Source organism: Aythya fuligula, chromosome 2, assembly GCF_009819795.1.
Source record: "Aythya fuligula isolate bAytFul2 chromosome 2, bAytFul2.pri, whole genome shotgun sequence".
Lineage (NCBI taxonomy): Eukaryota > Metazoa > Chordata > Aves > Anseriformes > Anatidae > Aythya > Aythya fuligula.
The window spans coordinates 69,525,296-69,542,517 of NC_045560.1; the positions used below are offsets into that span (position 1 = coordinate 69,525,296).

The 17,222-nt window shown below is 40.6% G+C and overlaps 1 protein-coding gene across 1 annotated transcript; it reads right to left on the minus strand.

Annotated features, from left to right (window-relative positions):
- Positions 1 to 961: 961 nt before the first annotated feature.
- Positions 962 to 16,145, minus strand: RIOK1 (RIO kinase 1). Its single transcript, XM_032183222.1, has 17 exons — positions 16,062 to 16,145; positions 15,737 to 15,950; positions 13,923 to 14,013; positions 12,747 to 12,816; positions 12,268 to 12,310; positions 11,490 to 11,582; positions 10,399 to 10,511; positions 10,189 to 10,269; positions 9,557 to 9,643; positions 8,872 to 9,009; positions 8,238 to 8,341; positions 6,453 to 6,559; positions 5,152 to 5,217; positions 3,284 to 3,403; positions 2,970 to 3,023; positions 2,197 to 2,337; positions 962 to 1,165 (listed from the first exon to the last, which is right to left on the minus strand). The coding sequence occupies exons 1-17, from the start codon at positions 16,133 to 16,135 to the stop codon at positions 1,055 to 1,057; spliced, it is 1,707 nt and encodes a 568-aa protein (XP_032039113.1). The 5' UTR covers positions 16,136 to 16,145; the 3' UTR covers positions 962 to 1,054.
- Between the last annotated feature and the right edge of the window lie 1,077 nt (positions 16,146 to 17,222).

A 17,222-nucleotide genomic window follows, 5' to 3' on the forward strand; every position in this document is an offset into this window, starting at 1 on the left:
TGGATATGCACTGATGGATAAAAGCTTTCCTCTGTCATGAATGTGTGTCCCAGAAGTGTAATCCCCAGGGCATCAACTCCACCCCAACACTGCAAAAAAAAAAAAAATAATAAAAAAAAATCAAGACATTTACTGAAATCAGAACCCTTCTCTGTTCTGGTACAGGGAGTTCTGAAACTACAGGCAGCAGGAAAAGATGGTTGACGCATGAGGATGACACCTCTCCCAAAACATCTGTCAACCTCAGAGGCCTAAGCAGCTGCCAAGAGAAAAGGTGGGCTGTCTCTGTATGGCACCTCTGCTCCAACACAAGTGGGTCAGTTATGAGCAGAGCTCTGCCAACTCCTCCCTGAGGAGCTGGGGCACCTTAGCACATGGACCGCTAATGCCGAGCCACACCACAAACAGCTCCTAGCACAGCCTTCCGCACGGAGAGGTTTGGGTTTGAACACACAATTAATCTTGCAAATACTCATTCGATCAGCTTACAAAACGCTGTCTCACACTACCCTTAAGAACAGAGCCCCATGTTGCAAAAGAACTCCAGCAAAAAATCATGGCTTTGGTCTGCTTAGGTATGCCTGCCTGATTGCTTCACCAGGGCACTGGGCAGTGAGGACAGCTGCCTTCCCAATCATGAAACTCCGTTTTCAGTAAGATAATATCAAAGGTGATGCAAGCACAGGGAGGCAGCAAGGGCACAATGTCTGCAGGGTTACCGGCAGGTGAGGTGACAGCCTGCAGAGGACCACTTAAGTTGTACATCTCCCATAGTGTAGGGCAGAAATAAGACCCCAGCGACAAATCCGTGCGAGTCTAACATCAGGCTGAATCTCCACATGTGAAGGATTTTTAACAAGCACAAGTATGTTAAACTCATTCTTTCCTATTAAGAAAACATGGCATATATTCTGTTCAAATAATTACACCACCTTGTTAATGAAACCACCCTCACAGTTAATACTGTATGTATATAAATATAAGATTTAATTATAAAAGATGGTGACTAATTAACCAACAACAAGCCAGCCCATTCCTCGAGCCAAAGCTGATTTTATTTGCCTTTCTTCATTTTTGCAGTCTTTTCTTTCCGCTTCTTCACATGCTTTGGAATTTTGTTTTTTCTCTTCTCTCTTTGGGCTTCTTTGACCATCTTTTTCCTTTCCTACAAAGAATCAAAACACCATTCATTTAAAGCCAGCAGGAATGACAGATTTTGAGCAGGCCTGTCAATCTTTAAATTAATTAACACATCACACCAAATATGCTGTTATCAAGAAGAAAAAAATCTGTGGGAGTGAGGAGAAGAAAGGAAAAAGAAAGTGCATCAGTCTGCAGCTCCACCCCCAGGCTCATGACAATACAAAATTCAAACTAGTTAAAACCTGAGTTTCATGCAAGCTTTGAAGAAAGACAACGAGAAGTATGCAACTCATGCTATTTATAGCAAATATTACACAATAATAAGTCTGATCTAAATTTTCTGTTACCCACAGGGTTACTGTAGTATGTTTTTAAACACCACACAAAAATACTGATCCAGTAACTGTTGGTAACGGGGGCTAGGCCACTGCAACACATTATAATTTCTGCCAGACAGTGCAGAGACTATGCTCAACTGGAAAAAAAAAAGTAAAAAAATCAGCATAACAGAAGGCAGGGAGAAGGAAAGCAATCACCACTGATCAATCATCCAACCTACCAATACACTTGTGGGATACCAAAAAGTTCACCTTACTCACACAATAATAAGTCCAAATGAAAACCTGTCTGTAAGGATGAGAAGTGACCAAGACATCCCTGTTTCATATCTGAAAGGCAGTAGCTCTACGTTTCCAGATAGGTACAAAAAGCTTGTAGTAGAACAATGCAGTTTCATTCGATGGACTTGGAACCTACTACATTATCTTTCCTAAGAGGGAAAAAATGAGTGCTTTGCATGGCCTTAGAGCTCCCTGCAGAGATTACTCTTCTAGATTTGTCTAGGCTAGAGAGCAGTATGTCATGAAGTTCCTCTACACAAAAAACACCATTAATAGAACATTTATAATGAAATTAACTTTCTACGCTCTCATTCTCTTTCCAAAACAGCTTGTTTCAGACAAGAAGTAGGAAGAACCACTCAGAACTACGTTTGGATTTTTTTCCTGTCATGTGGACAGATGTAGGAAAATGCACAGCTCCTGGCCAGCTGACCTTTTTATCCATGGTAACTTCAGCAGGAAGATCTTTGGGATGCCGAGATTCTTTACAACCTGAATCAGAGTCCTCTGAACTGCTGTCTTCATAATCAGAGCCTGTTTCTGACTCATCTGCCTTCTCAAGAAGTGCAGGAATCTGTAAGATAACATGAAGAGGGAATTCATCACAAACCCAAACTCAGTAGCCTAGCAACAAAATAGATTTAAAAAAAAAAAAATCTCCTACAAAAAAACCCTCAGGCAAGCTTGTGTCATCTCCTCTACTACAGCCACCATTGAGTCTCAACAAGAAGAGCAAAAAAGAGGTTGATCTAAACTAAGAACAGGAAATCTAGTATACAGCATAGGATCTTTTAGGTTAGGGCTCACAGCACAGATGCATTGGCACTCCCAAACTGATTTCCCTAAGTTAAACAGCAATTTCCTAACATAGATGAAAGCCAATTTTTAATTATACTTGGATCATACCAAAATCTACCTTAGGGGCACTGTATGTAGGCTTTAGAGCAAACACAAGCATCTATGCTGCAAAACACACTTATTCTTAAACAACACTGGAGACTGTGCCACAGCCTGATCCCTTCCCGTATTTGCAATTCCATTTTTAAAAGTCTACACCACTGCCAAGTAATGGGCAGAAACAAACACTCTGCAGACAAGAAGCTTCTTCCATTGTCACAAGCTTCAAAACAAGGTGTTCTCCGTACTCCCTATGTGCACTTTTATGAAAACAGATAAAATGAAGGATTCCAAAAAAGGCCACCTCACCTTCTGAACACCAGACAAATCCTTCTTCAGCCCTGTCACAGTCTGGTAGAGAATCTACACCCAGAGACACAGAAAGAAAATGTTATCAAACTTCAAATCTTAAATCTTTGCTCATGGAAAAGACGAGTACCTCATAAAAGACAGTGATTTTAGCATTAGTACTAACCAAACAATTTTAAATACAACACTAGATTCAGCAGTCCATGCCTTGATACCAAAGCTTCCATTTTTGTTTGTTGCTACCAGTTTTTACTAAGAAAAATTCCTATTTCCTCCCTTTTTTTCCCTGTAGCACCTCTGGATTATCTACTCACATTATCTTGCTGAACACTCAATGCCATATCCTCTTCTTTCAGTTTCATCATTATATCCACATCTCTCTCATAGTTTTTAACATCAGTCAATGTGCGAGGTATATAAGCCTTCTTAAACACCTACCAAAGAGAAAGGAAACACATTCATTTGCATGTAATTTCATGATATTCTTCCATCCTAATTACACATCCTTAAGAGAACGACCATGAGGGATTTCATGGCTCAGAGAAACTAAAAACGATCATAGCATTCACACTACCATTTGTACTGCAGAGTATCTTTTTTTTCCTGGAGCAGGTTCTAAATACACGACCCAAAGGTTGTTGATAGCTCATCACTAATAAGGCTCCTACATTAGTATCACTACTAGCAACCAATTTAGGGACTTAACCGGTCTCTCCAACTTCCTCTTTACTGATTTGAATTTTTTTATTCTGAAGTTTTCATTGTTATGTTTACAATGTCTTCAGGGGACAGCTCCATTAAAACAAGCTGTTACAACTTAATCTCTTTATATAAAAATTCCTCTTCAACCTACACTCCAACTCAAAAAGGGTTTCACAGTACTGTACTGGTGCAGGAACCTAACTGCAGTATAAACAACATACTTAAAATTTATCAGGCAATCTTTTTGAAACAGTCCTCCAGCAAAATTAAGTCTCTACCAGATCAGACACGAGTATTTTACTTCTCTTTTCCACAGTATCAGCTCAATCCCAGAAACAAATTCAGTACCCTTTATGATCCTAAGTACTAGACTAAGTGCTGCATGGACAGCAGAGACTGTCTCCACAGAACTTGCTCTTAATCAGCTGTATTTTTTCACAAGGGAAGTTACAGAAACTAGCCTGAGGTAATGTGAGAAGTGAGAGAGGTAAACATAACTTTGATGCTACTTAACCACTTCACATTCTCTAACTGGACAGTACCTTGATGAAAGGACTAATTTGTTTGCAAAGGATTATTCCTTTGCAAACAAATTATTCCTTGCAAAAGATTGACTTGCAACAAGAAAAATAGCATTTGACTCTACAGTTCAAAAGGATTTGTATGCTCAAGATATCTTTGGAAACAAAATCTTTCATTGGTCAATCTTGAGCCAGCAGCAATCACTAAAACCTACAGCTCCAAGAGAAAAAGAAAAGTCTTTGATGAATTTATTTTTATCCAAATAAAACTTCTTCCAAGGATAAACACCGGGTGACCTAGTACAAATAGGTTCTCATTGATACAAATTCTACACCAGTTTTTTGTTGCTGTTCATGTTTTTTCATTATTAATTTAACTCTTCTGTAACAGAGAGATGAGATTGAAAAATCATATAAAGACTGTTTATCTTTGCATCAAGCCTTCCCAGATCATTAGCCATTTTCATTATGCAACAGAACAGACTTGAGGTAGTTCTTCTTACATGTAAAAGCAAGGGAGAGAAACAGTATTTGGAAGATTGAATGAATGAGACTGGGAACAAAGGCATGTGGGCAATTTCATGAATGCATCCATCTGAATATCATGTGTATCCTCCTGTTTCTAGATCACCACTCGAAAAAAATCACTGGCACAATTAGAACTCCACTCTTATCGTTGTTGTTAACTGAAGTTGAACTGAAGATACATCAAGGGACCTAGCTGCAAGCAAGCATACTGGTTTAGGTAATTGAGTTATTAGCTGTTTAACACCTGGTCAATGTCACCTGTTTTTACCCACGGCATCCTTCAATACTTCACTTACTGCTAGTTCAGGACATAGCAATATCACTATGTTTTATTTATCAACTGTGCATTTTTCCAAACAGAACAGTTTTAATTGTTCAGAAGAGGAAAGGTTAATTTTAATTTCATAGCAGGAACAAAAATCCTCACTTACTTCCTCATCCACTTTATCTTGACTGGATCTTTCCTCCTCTGTTCTTTTTGATGCTATTTCCATTGCCTGAAGAAATATAAAACAATACAAAGTTATCACTCTTTAGAATCGCATCATTTAATCCAACTAACCATTCCCATCTGTATTTCTCCCTGTACTCCCCACTCTCACTGACAAAATGCTCCAGCCCTCCTTATGGCAATGCCTTGAGCGACCCCTAACGGTAACCAGCGTTTCCGCAAAGCACAAGCACAGATCTGCTTTGAGAACAGGAAGAAGCCACGCTCACTGTTATTTCTAGACCAAATTATAACAGGTCTAGCTTTACTGTAATACATAACAGTGATACATTTACTGTAATACATAACAGGGCAATACAGTGAGCAAAACCCAGTCTTGGAATCGGCTGTTTTCACTGTCACACAAAGCGTAAGCCAGAGGAGCACAAAGTGAAAGAAGTGAAAGAAGTGAAAGCCATAAAGCACAGCTCTACTTCTCTCAACTTCCAGTATGACTGAAAGTACACAGCATCTGGAAATCCTCATGCCATAGTGCTATCCGGACAACACTCAGCCTCATGGTCTTGACTAGGAACATGGCCAGGAACAATACCTCATATCCACTCATGACATATGTGGGCCCTTCTCCATTTACCAGCCCCTCTTTTTTTTTTTTTTTTTTTTTTTTTTTAAAAATCCTTCCTTCTCTTTCAATAAGAGATTTGACTGGGAGCAGAGGACTGACAGCTACAGACAAAATGCATGGGTGCTGCCAGTGACACCAAGCATTTTACCTCCTCTTAGAATAAGGATGTCCTACCAGCCATAATATTTGGCTAGTCAGACTGCATACTTTGGAGTAATATTGCTCTGAGTCACTCCCTTCCTCCCTCAGCCCACCCTAATTGAAGTCTGCAGGGTTAAGTCTTAAGTTAACTCCCAACTCAATTCTCTGTATCAGCATGGGTATATTTCTGCAGAACTAAGTAACTTTTTCTTTCCTTTTCATAAAGGAAACAAAAGATTTAAAGCACCCAGATTTTAATGCAAATAGCACCTCAGACAGATGTTTGAGTTTTCATGCTTAGGCTTTTTCAGAAAACATAAAATAAAGATGTGTTCATCCTGTAACAGTATAAATGAAAAAGACCCCTACGCATTTTTGAAGCACTGGCATAATGCAATGTAACATACCAGTCCACTTCAACAGTAGCATGTAGAGCAAACAAGACGGAGTTTGAACTAGATCTGAGTTTATTGTTCAAATCTACCTACATAAGCAACAAGGCCATGCGATCTTACCTTTGCCAGATAGTCATCAAGGTTCTCACTTGTGATAGAAGGATCGGTAATAAACTCAAACAGCTCCCTCACAGTCATCACTGCAACATTGTGCTTCTGGAAAAAGCCTATCAGAAATCAAGGGCAGAGACAAGAGACCTTAAATAATGATGTGTAACATATGCAGCTGTGATGTTAAGTGACAATTGCAGCAACATAGCAGCTCTGACGACTTAAGATAGCAGCATATATTGTACTGGCTTTAGATATCAGATGACCCTTGGCGACCTGAAATAAAATCGTTCGCCTTCCCAGTGCAACAAATACTGAAAAAAGAATAGAACTGAATAAATATAAGTCAAATCACCTTCAGCAGGAGCCATACTGAATGGAGCAGGGGCTAAGAAGGATGAAGTAAACAATTTAAGACAGGTGTAATATTTGCAATGGTTGAGATGAAAAATCTTTTCAAAAAAATAAGGAGTGCAGATCTCAAACTTTTGCCAAACTGAAGTATCTACTGAAACAGTGCAGTCTAGTTACGATCCACTGAAATGGAAAGAAACATGGGACACACTAACATCAGAATTTTCCTCACTTACTATATTCAGAATTGGTTTCTTGAGTCAAGTATAACTAATTTTGGAGGTTGCGCTTCTGTATTGGAAAACAGCAGTGAAACACACAAAGGACTACTTAGTAAGTGTTTCCCTGCTAATGTTCTCATAAGATATCTCACCCATAAGAAATCAATCATAGAAAGAACAAAAAAAATAATTTGGAAGCAGCACTCTGTGCCCATGGAGCCACAAATCTTTGCAATGCTCACAGCTAAGGCAGAGCATAAAGTAAGGCATTTCTTAGTCATTGTAGGAGGACTACACAGCAGTAGCAGAAAACAAAGCAGAAAAAAAATCAGAAAACACTGCAAGTCACCGAGGCACTGGCATTTAGATAGGGCAAGCCATAACACATGCAAAAAAAAAAAAAAAAAAAAAAAGAACGAGGTTGCAAATATCTGAGCCAGAAGGGATCAATCAGAAATCCATGAACAGGAAAGAAATAAGGAATAACAAACATACTGGGTATCAAACACAACATCAAAATGTATATATTCTTTTCCACAAACTTTCAAAAGTCTCTGTAAAATTTGAAAAATCATTTGGAAAAGAAAAGGGAGGGGTTGGAAAGCAGCCTGCACCAAGACATTTTTTGTTCTCAGGGAGAAACGCAGCCTACCAGAAAACATTTGTCTGTTACATAACATATGCGCTCACTCATAACGACCAAATTTTTAAGAGAAAAATACCATAAAGGTATGCTGTTTTATCAAAATACTATGACAAGTCTACAATCTCTAATAAATTACTCTATGGCTTGATCTTCTAAGTGGACCTAGATAAATAAATACGAGGAGCTCTGTGACACACACTAACTTCTTGCAAATTGAAGAATTCCAGATGTGGATTACACTCACAGGACAGATCGGTCTGTCTGCACAGTTCTTCAAGTGAGGAAAGCTAAGGCTGGGGGAGGTGCTGCTGCAAATTGGGACTCTGACCTCTACCTTCTATTGTAAATCTGAGATTCAGCCAGGTGACTCATTTCATCCAGACAATTTCTAGCAAAATAGGTTACACTGTCTTCTGAACTCAGCACAGAACACAGTTCCCCGAGGAACTTAGGAGAACCTAGGAAAGGGAGCATTTAACTGGTTTGACAGCCTCTACAACCAGGGTTATAACTCAAAGACAATTCACCTTCCTGAAAAAGACATCTATACGAACAAGAGTGCAGCCTACTCACCATTAACATTGGCACAGTCCTTTCGCAGAAACTCCAGTGCATGTGGATGGTCATGCTCCACTGCCTGAGACACGTCAATGATGTGCACGTCCCCGCTGTGGTACCTGGGGACAAACACACCAGGCTGCATGAGTCCACCAATGTTACACAGGAGAGGGGCAGGGGACAAAGCATGCTTCAAACTTAAGAACCCATAAACAAACTTAATGAATTTCTCTAGAATACATCTCACATATTAAAGCCAGAGGTTTTTTGTTTTTTGGTTTTCTTTTGGTAAATTCTTTCCCTCCTTTATCCAACCTGTACTATTAAACCCTAAAGGAATAGTCTCCTCAAGAACACACAAAAGAGTCTTATGGGTGAGGAGAGGAGAAAAAAAAAAATAGTACGTATCTGTATGTCCCTCACTAATGCTTCCACTAGTTGATAATTTGTTGTTCTGGTATTTGTTTTTTTAAACATACATCTCAGATCTAGGTTAAAAGCTACATAATTAATTAGATAAATTGAGAAACGGTCACAAAAAGGACCCACCCACCCTTAAAGGTAGATTAGTACACTCAAACTGATACACAGCAGTTGTCAGCACATACATTTCAAATGTCACAATCCAGAACAAAGTTTAAAAACATACAGCATATTAAATTCACTGAGATCTGCATGAACAAGTCTGGCATCTTGGTACATTCTTCTCATGTACTGGATGATTTGCAGGTACAGCTCCCGGACTTTCGAGTCAGATAACTGAGCATTCTTCAGCAGAGGAGCAGGCCTTAAAGTTACAACACAAATAATAGAAAGTGAATACTTTTTTCCTTGTTCATAACTGCTGTAAATGCTTTAACTGCTATACCCAGTCCTTCAACTCAGTGCATCTAGAAAGTCGGCATGAGCAGCTAAGTGCATGGAGCCAGCATGTAAGGCCGGAAAGCTTGTGTTATGTTGCCAAAGTTACTGTAGCTGTTTCCAAAATGAGCTAAGAAGTTGGGACAGGTTACATTAACATTTGTACTACAAAATAATGAACTACAAATACTATTAGGAAGCCTTTCTAGCCATACTCTCTTGTTAAGTCATTTTCTGGATTCATTTTGCACACAGCTGATGCTTCAGAATCATGCAGACTGTCTGCAGCAGTAGCTGGCAAACATCTGGGTATTCTACAGGTCACATACACAGGCAGGAATAACAAGTTAATTTCAGAGGCCTCAATTAATAGGTAAATAGTAGGTAAATACAGAGGGTTTGTTTGTTTTTAATAAACCTTTGTGGAAAGCTACTAATAAAGAGAATCATTTTGATTTTCTGTGGATACATACCTATCACCTTTACCAATAAAGCCCATGACAAGCACATGACTTCTTAGCATAATTGGCTCTGGGCAAGGTATCCGGGCTGTATTCAACCTGTAACATGGGAAGAAAACCACAAAAAAAAAAATAAATAAAGAATAACTCTCCTGTCTGCATTGCAAAAGTGCCCACAGGAGCTCCGTTGCTTTAAACATCACACACAGTAAGAGCTCCTCCACTCAGGCAACTCATGCTTGTGAAGAACAACTATGAAACAAATGCAAAAAAAAACAGCCATTCTGTTCTGACCCTTCTCAAAATGTTCCTGTATCAGACGAAGAATCTTTACATAATTTTAGGTTAACGCTAGATTAATTTATATAGCACAGTGTACTCAGCAGCAGCTATTTTCTAGCCTTTCCTCACTTTTCAATCAAATCAGAGAGTTCGGACACTGAAGAGCTTGGAGTACGAACAGCCAGACAAAGGAGTATCTTGACCGTTTTTTTCCCTCTTCCCTCTGACATGGAAGCATAAGACACTTCTGAATATTCCAGAGATCATTAAGGGCAGTAACAGCCACAGTCTAGCAGTAGAAGAGTATATCCTGTAACTTTTCAGTTACCTTTGCATGCTGAAATAAAAACTGGAAGAATCACCTTATTAAATTCCTCATTTCTTTTTCAGCCCATGTCTTCACCATTTTTCTTGGGTTGCCTTTGCAATATCCATGACGAAATCTTAAAAAAAAAAAAATACATATACAAGGGGAATTCTTCAGCCAATCAATATCATATCAACACTGGTCATTTCACCACCTTTCAGACAACCCCTCTCCTCCAGTAAAACCAAACAGAACTCCAACTCACCTGAATTCCCCACTCACATACTTATCCCGATCCTTGAACATCAGAATGGATGTTTTGTAAATCTTTATTGCTCTATTCTCTCCATTCGAAGTACTGGCATGATATACGTTGGCCTATTGGATTAATAAGGGAAGAAGAAGAAAAAGAACTCTGAATTGACCCAACCTTCTCTCCTCTTTCTGACAGCCTGGAAAACATCCCCACCTCAGCCCCTTTGTGGCACTCAGATGAATTAGTGAAATTGCACATAATGGCCATCTTTTTCTACCAGAGACAGCTTGCAGTAAGTACCTAAGACTGAGTACGTGTGTGAAGACGAACACAAGACAGAACCAACAACAAAGAATTCCACACCATTCATATTTTGACACTGAAGCAAGGCCTTGTGTGAAGGCTTAACTTGAGCCTGTAAATTATTTAGGCCCTAAAGCATGGCCTAAATATGTAATGCTGGCACCACTACACCAGGCAGAAGCATGCCTTTAATCACAATCCAAGGACCTGGAAGAAAACCAGATCAGCCTAGGGACAAGGCATTCTAAAAATGATTTATTAATTTACTGGGAAAACTGTTGTCTGGTTTTAATTATCTGCAATATAACTTGATAATAGCAGTGCACAAACATTCTAGTTTTGCAAAAGCAATCAAAGCTCAGTAATATCTTAAACAGAATTTTGTTATGCCATTAGATATTCACATCCCTGGAGAGATGCTGAACTGATCTGATCCACATGCAATAGCCTTGCGTGAAGAAAGAATTACCTGGATTTGCATGTTTTTCAGGCACCGTTTTATACTGTATATACATATACGCTCTGCAGAAGTTTCACATAGAAATTATTAAGAATAGAATTAATTAAATTAATGACAAATTTAAAATTAAGTACTCTGAGAAATCCTTCGTACTTGGGGAAACTGATCTCCTTCACAGTAACTTGCATTTTATCTTAAAATAACTTCCTACTACTCAAGTAACACATACATAGACTAGTACTAAAGCCAAACGTTTCAATATATCTTGAGTACCATAAGCTTCCACCTAGCTTGCTGAGAATAAGACTGTCATGTTGCCGTTTGTAACAGAACTTACTTCTTTCCCTGTGCTGATGCAGCCATTGATTTCTGATATGACACCTCTTGTTAGCATCTTGAACAGAATCATTCGAGTCCTTGGATCCAACACCTCAAGTTCAATACAGAACAGTCAGCACAATTGCTCTCTATAAAGAGAATAAAACTTACTACTACAGTCTGTTCTTAGTACTATATGACAGGACTAACAGCATCAGATTATTCTTGAGGATCAAACAATAATTCAAACAATGGCTGCACAGAATTTGCCGTAATTCTAGAATGATGCTTCACATCCTTTAAAAATAATTAAAAAAAAAAAAAAAAAAAAAAAAAAAACAAGTACACATCGTTGAGATGGATCTAAAACAGACATAAGAGAATCATTTCCTATCCAGAGTTGTGATATATGTTAAAATATGGTTTCTCTTAATTTAGAGTTTTCATAAATGAAACAGAGCAGCTACGTGGCCAAGGGCCAATAATATTTCAGCCTTGCTTAAGAAAAAAATAAAAGCAAAGCTTTTTTGTTTGTTTCTTGGAATTTAATAAAAGCTTAAAATGAAATTCTGTATTGTATATACCATCAAATTACAACACTATGCACAAAATTGAGCTCCAAAACGTTTACAAGTACAAACTTCATAAAAGAAGTGAAAGTTTTCTTTAGAGTAACAAGACAAACAGAATTCCAAGGCAAAACTCCTGTTGCTATAGTAGCTGCTTTATCACTGGTTTCAAGATTCCAGATCATTTATTTTGGTCAAAAGAGAAATTTGATGCATTTAAGTACTTACTTGTTCCACTGTTGCTCTGTCTGACTTATCTTTGACTCGGTACCTAGCAAAAGTGAAAATAAAGCGATACAATCACACACATGGACTCAATGCTTTGACAGAGTAAAACATGCCGTTCTGTTTCAAAGAGAAGATGACAGCCTCAAAACATAAGTTTATACATACAAAGGCAGAAGGCTTCTCCTGCAGGCAGGAAAAACAAAACAAAACCAAGCCCACAAGCATCAGTGCCCTTCACTATTATAGTTATCTTCTTGCCTCCACTGCAGAGACAGAAGCATCAAAATATTGGATTTATTTAGGAAACTGATCAAGAAATCAAAAGGTTTAAGGCCAAAATGCAAACCGCATGCCATCTATTTACAGATCTTTTTTTCCTTTAATAAATTTATTAAAAGTTCAGGATCAAACTAAGAATAATAATTTGAACTCAGAAGAGTTCTCATGTCAATGAAAACAGAGCCAGGCATGATACTCACATATCTGCTTCCTTCTGTCTAGACTTCTCTGTGACTCTGTTTATAACGGAGTCATCAAAATTCAGCTTATCTGAAAAACATGTAAGACAACATCGAGACGGGGAAAAAAAAAAAATCACGTCCTATGTTCAGTACCATCTCTGCAATTGTGCTTGCCAGCAAATATGCTACAACACAACGTTCAAACACCAATGGATCTCTGATTGGGTACATAAAGCATGGAAGCTTACCTAAGAGTTTAGTTGCACATCACAGTTAACCTAGCTCTCCATTCTGTCTACATTTCAAAGTAGGATTATAAAATAACAACTAAGACAGTCCCACAAACTTTGAGATGCAATGCCAACCTGAATTAATGCCTTTTTGATAGTATCTTATATTAAACTCATCTGCCCTTTTCTTACCACAATCTAATGCCATTTTTCTAAATAGAGCAAGCAATAACCTCCAGGTTTCTGTCCCCCCCCAGCGTATTCAAAGTGGTGCTTGATTAATTGTTAAATATGTAAGAGGTACTTTGTCTGGACACATACCAAGACCACTCTTTACTCTTTTCAGCCTACATTTTAGAACCACCTTGCTATGAAGCAAAATGCAACTGTTTACTGTCCCATCAGAAAAAAAATAAATAAATAAGTCACGACTACAACTCACCCTAGCAGGCTAAGCAGAGCAGCCATTTCCATCACATGGCAAACAAGAAGCTACACAGGCTAGGACAGCAGCCTCTTTACTTATCACACAAACTTTACCCCTGTGAGATAACTGCTACATAAAGTACCACACTAATACTACAGGGAACAGCAATCATCTAAAAACATTTAGCTGTGGTAGCAGCTTTGAGAACAAACACTGGCATTGTAACAGAGCTGATATTCTCCCACGATCCAAACAGTTCGCTCCTACAGATGAGCTGTGGAAAAAACACTTTATCTGACTTGGAGCAGTAAAGGGAAAAAGAATCCTCTGGCTCTCAAAGGGCACAGACAACAGTGTGACAGCCAGTTAACGAAGACCAAAGGCAAGTCCTTTTTAATCTGTCTGGAAATGGTTAACTGCTGTTCCAGTAAATTCTGGATTAAAGCAAGCAGAACCAGTCTGAGAACATCACAGAGTGCACCGCATCCGCTTTTTCAAAAAAGAAAATTTTTCTATAAACAAAACAAATTTACTCACCCAAATTAATTTTATGTTCGAATTTCCTCAAGGCCTTGTCTGTAGGGGTTGACATTTTTGCTGAAGAGTAACTAGGGTTCTGCCTATTTGCCTGAAACAAATGATTTGTTAACGTAAGTTGCCTTCTCTTAATAGCCCTTTGAAATACACACTGTATCATAGGGAAAGTCAGCTCAGATGCCTGTGTCTACAACTATAAACAGAAAAACAGAAAGAGCAAAGAAATGGATTAACACCAGATTTTCTTTAACTCAAGACATGAGAGTAAAAGTGACACACCAGCTATATTCCAAGAAGTGCCCAATTTCAGGGTTATATTTGGTCAGAAAACTGAGCTGCAAGTCTCTCGTATTAACACCTTTTCATCTTTAAAAGAAAGGGGAGTAACAGACAGAAACAAGGACAAAAACGAGAAGGTAGCAAACAGAAAACTTTCAAAGATGGTATTTTTTCTTACAGGTACCCTTCTCTGAAAATAATACCTGAACACTGTTCCACCAACACTAGACAGCACAAAGTGCTAACAAAAGGCAAGAATAAATCTCAGAAGTGCCAAGTCAGACACAATACACCATGATCAGTACCACCCTCCTCTCAACTATTCTGTTCTGCTGGTACCAATGTATAAAAAAAAATAAAAAATAAAAAAAAATTTAAACCTCTGCTGTCCAAGCTGAGGACAAAGAAGCTGGTTCTCGCATTGTGTGCTTTTCATTCTGCACAAGTTTCTAAAGCAACAGCACACACTCTAAATCCACTTCCAGCACTTCCCCTCACCTCCTGTGCCATTAGTCAGTACTGGGTCTGTCTGGGATGGAGTTAAACTTTCACCACAACAGGCCATCCAGCACTATGCCTTGCACTTGTAGCTAGAAACATATCAATACCACATCAGTGTTTTGGCTATTGCTGAGCGGCACAGGCACAGCATCAAGGCTGCCTCTCCAACTCCCCCCAAAACACCAGCAGGCTAGAGTAATCAAGAAGCAGGGAGGGGACACTGCCAGGACAGTGACCTAAACCTATGGATATCCCCTAAAGGGATATGGATATCCCTAAAGGGATATCCCATACTGTAAGACCTCATACTCAGAAAAAGCTGGGGGGAGAGAAGAGGGACTCCTGTTACAAAACTGTTTGTCTTCCCAAGCAACCACCATGCTTAGCAAGGCCTTGCTTTTCAAGAAGTGTCTGAACATTGCTTCCTGATAGGAAGTAAAGACTTTTTTTTCTCATTTTCCTTCCAAAGAACATTTGCTTTTTCCTTTTTTTTAAATGCTCTCGTCTCAAACCCTCAAGGTTGTTGTCCTCCCCCCAAAGTCTGTCCTGCTGACAGGGAGTGAGAGAGTGGCTGCATGGTACCTAGCTGCCCCTAGGTGTTGAACCAAAACATGGTCCAAAACAAACAAACAAAAAAAATTCATCCTGGGCATGTTGAGCAGGTGCTGTCTTAAAATTCAATGGAAAGAACGGGGAAGATGCTCAAAATCACAAAAGACAAATTCCAGAAACAAACAAACAAACAAAAAGCAACATCGCTAAAGACTGGGACAGACAACGAGAAGGTTGAGGAAGCTAAGGAACAGGAGGAAAACTGCAGAGACAAGAAGCATCCAGCAGCAGGGTTTGAGACAAGGAGGTCAAGCAGAGGCCTGGCTGCACACAGGAACAGACGCGAGGAAAGGTGATCCTCTCAAGGTAAGTTTTCCATTTGGATTTATGCTCACCATAACGTTAACACAGAACAACGCGTCCAGAGTAGTCCCACCTCCTCTTGGCTACCTTTGGTGCTTCCCGAATAGCCTCCAACGTACCTGCGGGCTGCATCCAGCAGCGCTGCCGCGGCACTTCGTGAGCCTTCCCATCTCATCATCCCAGTCCCAGTCATCATCGCCCTCCTCTCCATCATCATCATCATCATCACCGTTATCACCGTTATCCCCGCCATCGCCTCCTTCGTGCAGACGTGACCGGCGATCCTCAGCGCCCCCACCTTCCGCGGCTGCCTCTGCGTCCTGCGAAAGCTCCCTTCAAACAAACACGCGCTCGGATAAGTCATCCTTACCGTCATAGAAATAAAAAATTTAATATGTTCATCCCAAGAATAAATTTTGCGAGGTTAGCACGCCCCCCCCGTACCCGTCGGAGCCCTCGGCGTCGTCAAACTGCCCCGGCACGGGCGGGCTGCGGCCGGCTGCGCGTGCCCCCGCCATCTTGCGCCCGGCGGCCGCCCGCCCGCTACGGCGGCGGCGGAGGGACAGAAACGGGCGAGAGCGAGCGCGGAGCGGGGGGGGGGGGGGGAAGGGGGGCGGGCTCCTCGCGGCAAAATGGCGGCGCGAGGCAGCGCGTGAGGGCGCGGGGGGCGGGGGGCGGGGTGTTGGTTCGCTCCCTCAGGGAGCCGCGGGTCTGTGGGGCTGTGTGCCCGAATGGGCGTATAGCCGCGGGGCTTCTGTGGTGGGGTTTACAGGGAGTAAACGGCTGTGGTGTGTCTGTATAGTACCATATAATGTAGCCATAAACATCTAAGAATCATTAAGGTTGGAAAAGCCCTCCAAGATCACCTGGTCCAACCATCACCCCACCACCAATGCCACCCGCTACGCCATGTCCTTAAGCACCACATCCAACCTTTCCTTCAACACCCCCAGGGACGGTGATGCCACCACCTCCCTGGGCAACCCGTCCCAGCGCCTGACTGCTCTTTCTGAGAAGAAATGTCTCCTAATTTCCAACCTAAACCTCCCCTGGTGCAACTTGAGGCCATTCCCTCTAGTCCTGTCACTGGTTACCTGTGAGAAGAGGCCGACCCCCAGCTCCACACAGCTTCCTTTCAGGTAGCTGTAGAGAGCAATAAGGTCTCCCCTGAGCCTCCTCCAGACTGAACAACCCTCAGCCGCTCCTCACAGGAGTTGTGTCCCAGGGCCTTCACCATCTTGCGTCTTCAAGCCCTCTTGGCTTTGGAAGTGGCTGCTTATTTCTGCTAAGGCCATCGATTCGTGGTTCCTGAAACACTAGTTATGGTCTGTGTTGTCTGCAAAATAAATTGATTGAAAAGGGGTTTAATATACTCTGAAATACTAAACTCAAGGCTTTAATACAATAAAGCCCCATCTGGACTCCAAATGAACTCCAAGTGCTCAACCCTCACTATAAGCACGTGAGGTCACCACAAGGCCCAGCTCTGCAGACTGACTGACAGTGAGCCAAAAGCATGCCCTTCACATTCACTGCAAGCACAGGATCATGGGGCAACGCAGGGTGGAAGGAACCTCAGAAGGTCCCCTCCAGCTCAAACAGGGT